The sequence below is a fragment of the Pollachius pollachius genome (assembly GCF_949987615.1).
Source record: "Pollachius pollachius genome assembly, chromosome: 16".
Classification (NCBI taxonomy): Eukaryota; Metazoa; Chordata; class Actinopteri; order Gadiformes; family Gadidae; genus Pollachius; species Pollachius pollachius.
Window position 1 is genome coordinate 3,789,661 of NC_136949.1, and position 5,000 is coordinate 3,794,660.

Genomic DNA, 5,000 nt, shown 5'->3' on the forward strand with positions numbered 1-5,000 from the left:
TTGCTTGACAGCTCCCGCCTGCCCGGAGTAACGCTACTCATGTGGAAGAATATAAGTGTGTGTTTGTTTACACGCGTAGTAGAGAGAGGCAGAGAGCGGGCGAGAGAGAGAGAGAGAGGGAGAGAGAGAGAGAGAGAGAGAGAGAGAGAGAGAGAGAGAGGGGAGGGGGGGGGGGAGAGAGAGAGAGATAGAAGGCTGACATGACCCTCCACACAGAGAGGCCCTGTGAACACGGGCTGCAGCCAGGCGGCCAAGACATAGAACACAAGGAGAGAGAGAGAGAGAGAGAGAGAGAGAGAGAGAGAGAGAGAGAGAGAGAGAGAGAAAGAGAGAGAGAGAAACCAGAACTAACTTCCACAGCTGCAGGCGCAAGGGAAAAACTAAAAACGCAGTGTTGTACTACATTACGGTCCAGCAGAGATAACGGCTGGTACCGATTTGTAAAGCAGAGGAGGGGGAGAGAGATGGAGGAGGGGGGAGAGAGGAAGGGAGAAGAGAGAGGGAGGGAGGGAGAAAAGAGAGGGAAAAGAGGAGAGGGAGAGGGAAAGAGGGAGGGAGAAGAGAGAGAGAAAAGAGAGCGAGAGAGAGGGGAGAGAGGGAGGGGGAAGAGAGAGGAAAGAAGAAGAGAGAGAGGGGAGAGAGGGAGGGGGAGAGAGCGAGGAAGAAGCGAGCGAGAGGGAGGGAGAGGGGAAGGGAGGGACGCAAGAGAGCGAGGGGCGAGCGAGGAGGGGAGGACAGTGAAGGGATTGTGGCTGTCACCCTGTCCGCCGTGGTGGGCAAAGCTGATTTACAAACTTAATCTGTTTTTAGTCTGGATTTACAAATAGAATAGATAATTACCGCCGGGGACGGCGACGGCGTGTGCCAAGGCGGTCGCGTCTGCGATGCCGGCGTCTGAGCGCGCGAGCGTGGGCGTGCGAGTGTCTGTCCTCTCCATTAATTACCATCCAAACAATGGTGATCACTCTCTGTGTGTGCCGCCACCCTGCAGCGACCAACTTTACACGCACAGATCCCTAACAATTCCAAGGCTGAACAACACGCCGTCACGAGCAGGGATGGGAATCACAGGGTACCTCAGCATACGCGATACCGATAATGTTGCGGTACAGCAATTCTTTGATGATCAATATGTTGTCAGATAATCCTATAATGATATATCACAATATATGTCTCACGATAAGCACAAAATGACCGTGAAAGAGTACTGTGTGCGGGATTTTGGTGTTTTTCCTTCATTCAAGTGTTCAGCGCCACCTCAAGGAGCCACCTCGCGCCTTATTTATTAATTAGAATATCGATATTTGGGCCGATATTTCCTGTCCAACTAACATATTACATCGATACTTCGGATGTAATATGTTAATATGTAAATCGGATCTGGTATCGTATGAAGAAGGGCAACGATCCAACGAGTGCGTCGTGGAAACACAACCACCACCGCCCCGCCTTATCCCAACCGAGACCCCGGCGGCGCTCCCTTCGCCCCCACCTTCGCCATCCGCCATCCCTCCACCGCCTCCTCGCCGTTGCTCCGCCCCTCGGCCCGGACCAGCTCCTGGCTCCACCCCCTCAGCCGGCCGTCCAGCTCCTTCAGCTCCTCCTCCAGGCGGGCGGTGAGCCGGCCGTAGTCCTCCTCCGCGGCGGCGGCCTGGGCCAGCGCCCCCTCCAGGCCGTCTCGGGCCCGCAGCGCGGCGCCCTCCCACTGCTCCAGCGCCTGGGCCAGCGCCCCCAGCTGGCGGTCCATGGCCTCGCAGCCGACCGCCGCCGTGTGCTCCGCCGTGGACGCCGCGCTGCGGCGCACGCGGCTCAGGCGCTCTCGGCCCTCCCGCAGCCGGCACTCCACGCGCTCCTGGGGGAAGGGGGGGGGGAGGAGGAGGTGGGGGGGAGGGGGGAGGAGGAGGAGGGGGGGAGGGGTTGGAGACAGGAGGAGGAGGAGGAGGAGGGGATGGAGGGGGGGAGGAGGAGGAGGGGGGGTTGGAGACAGGAGGAGGAGGAGGGGATGGAGAGGGGAGGAGGAGAAGGAGGGGATGGAGAGGGGAGGGGGAGGAGGAGGGGATGGAGAGGGGAGGGGGAGAGGGTGGTGGGGGGATGGAGACGGGAGGAGGAGGAGGAGGAGGAGGAGGAGGAGGGGATGGAGAGGGGAGGGGAGGAGGAGGAGGGGGGGTTGGAGACAGGAGGAGGAGGAGGGGATGGAGAGGGGAGGAGGAGAAGGAGGGGATGGAGAGGGGAGGAGGAGGAGAAGGAGGGGATGAGAGGGGAGGGGGAGGAGGAGGAGGAGGAGGAGGAGGAGGCGGAGGAGGAGGAGGAGGGGATGGAGCGAGGAAGAGGAAGAAGGGGAGGATGAGGAGGGGGGGAGGAGGAGAGGAGATGATGGAGACGGGAGAAGAGAAGGAGGAGGAGGAGGAGGGGGGATGGAGACGTGTGGGGGAAGGGGAGGAGGAGGAGGGGATGAGATAGGAGAAGGGGGAAGAGGAGGGGATGGAACGGGCGGAGGAGGAGAAGGAAGAGGAGGGGATGGAGACAGGAGGAGGATGATAAGGAGAAGTAGGAGGAAGAGGAGGGGGTGTAGGGGGGAGGAGGAGAAGGAGGAGGAGAAGGAGACAGGAGGAGGAGCAGAAGTAGACAGGAGGAGGAGGAGGAGAAAGAGACAGGAGGAGGAGGAGGGGATGGAGACAGGAGGAGGATGACAAGGAGAAGGAGGAGGGGGTGCAGACAGGAGGAGGAGGAGGAGGATGAGAAAGTTGCTAAGGTAACGGCACTCACGCACACACACCTGATGTACAGCTGCGGGGCTATTTTTAAAGAGCAGCGGGAGGTGGCCGCTCATCGCACCGTGGCATTCCCGGCTCCGCCGTGCCCCTTCTTCTCCTGCGATCTAATTATCTAATTTGCCATCTTCATTACAGGAATATGGATCTCCTCCTCCCCGCCCGCTATTAGTATCTATTCTCCCTGCGTCCTTGGGTCTGTACTCCTCACTGCATTCTCCGTCTCGCTCCGAGCTCATTCTCCGAGAGGAAAGCAGCACTTTTGAGGCGGAGGGTGTGAAAAGCGACGGAGGTGATGGTGGTGGTGGAGGTGGAGGTGGTGGTGGTGTCGCTGGTGGATTCGCTGAAGCCACCGGTGTGTGTTCAAAGAGAGAGAGAGGCAGGCCACTTCACTTAAGAATGTGGAAGAAACTATTAACCTTGGGATGAGATAAAAAGAATTGCTACCGCTGGCTTAAATATAAGGGTTTTGTTTGTGCCGACTCTTTTTTTCGTAAAATGCACATAAGCGCAAGCACACACGCACATGCACACACACACACACACGCACACACACAATACATTGTTATAATAAGGACCCATGTGAGAAAGATGACTCTGAATCAATATCTTCACACATACATCCCTGTAATGTTGCAAATTATATGAGCGTTTGGAAGAAGGGGGGAAGCTTGGGAACTAATTTAATTCCATCTATTTGTTCGCACGGATTAGGAACACACACACACACACACACACACACACACACACACACACACACCAAGGAAATGTGTCGAGAGCAATAGAGGAATTATGCTTCAGACATGGGCAGCATTAATTATGGCAACGTTAATAACCTCAAGGGTTGTGAACGACAGGGACGCATGAAAGTGTCGTGGTGGTAACATCACATGCAGGACCAATATATCCCCTGTTTCATGGATACCTTAAGATCAGACTTGTGGATACATGTATCTGTACAACTCTGGTTTAAATATGCTTTACAACAATCCCAATGAGCTCCTAACCCTAACCTCTAAATGAGGTTAGGGTCAGGGTTAGGGTTAGGGTTAGGGTCACAGCACAATCACCCAAAGAAGCAGGAAATGGAAATCAGCTGATCAGGGAATAGAGTATTCTGTAATAAACAGCCCCAGCAGACGTTGTCAGCACGTACCCATTGCCCAACAGACACAGCAGACAGTGTGAAACTCTGGCCCATTTCTCTGGCAACATGTGTTCACCTTTCAGCGGCTAGACTTGTCAGAATAAATCAAATCAGCCAGGGGCGATCCCCAGCTTTCGCCGGGTGCTACAGTACAGTCGGACCGCGCGCCACAGGCCGCCTTCCGTTCCGTCAGGTCTGACCTTTCACCAGGACGACCGTCTCGTCGGCACACATCACGTCGCCGTGACAACCAGCTCCCAGCGTGGCGTCCGCGGCGCGTTTGTGCTTCGCCGTCGTCTGCTTACCCTCACTTCCGACAGCCTCTTCCTGACGGAGGCGGAGTCTCCCGACGTGTCCGACCAGTGCTGCAGCTCCTCCCCCGCAGACATCAGCCAATCGGTGAGGTCCCGGACGGCCTCCAGGTATTCCTGGTGCTCCAGGACCACCGCCTGTGCCCGCCGCACCCTCCCCTACACAATGGGACAGGAAGGGGCCCGGTGAACAATGGGGTGGGTGGTGTGGGGACGGAGCACGGTGTGCACGCAAACAAACACAAAGTTGTAGATGCACACACACACACACACACACACACACACACACACACACAAAAACACGCACACACACATAACGACAGACGCAAACACACACACGCAAACACACACACACAGACACACACACACAAACATGCTCACACACATAAAGAAACACACAAACACACACACAAACTCAAACATGCAACAACGACAATAAACGGGTCACATGCACAGCAGGCTGCGATAGCAGTACAAACACAAACACAAACACACACGACCAAACGCTAAATTGTAAATTCACACACACACACACACACACACACACACAAAAACACGCACACACACATAACGACAGACGCAAACACACACACGCAAACACACACACACACAGACACAAACTCACACACATAACAACACCGGCAAAAAGCAACGGGTCGCACGCAGTGCAGACAGCGACAGCAGAGACACAGCCCCGCCCTCCAATAGCTGCTGCCTTGCAAAAAAGCTAACGGGGATCTGAATAAAGACAAACAAACCAACCTCCACCAG

The 5,000-nt window shown here is 55.7% G+C and overlaps 1 protein-coding gene across 1 annotated transcript in view; it reads right to left on the reverse strand.

The window, feature by feature from the left end:
- The window catches only part of syne1a (spectrin repeat containing, nuclear envelope 1a), a gene marked incomplete at its 5' end in the record, with an annotated part of 172,465 nt that overhangs the window by 121,840 nt on the left and 45,625 nt on the right, over positions 1-5,000 (reverse strand). Inside the window, 3 exon segments of the mRNA XM_079754209.1 lie at positions 1,493-1,852; positions 4,224-4,388; positions 4,992-5,000. The exon segment at positions 4,992-5,000 is cut by the window's right edge and continues 301 nt beyond it. Coding sequence (XP_079610335.1) covers positions 1,493-1,852; positions 4,224-4,388; positions 4,992-5,000 — 534 coding nt within the window.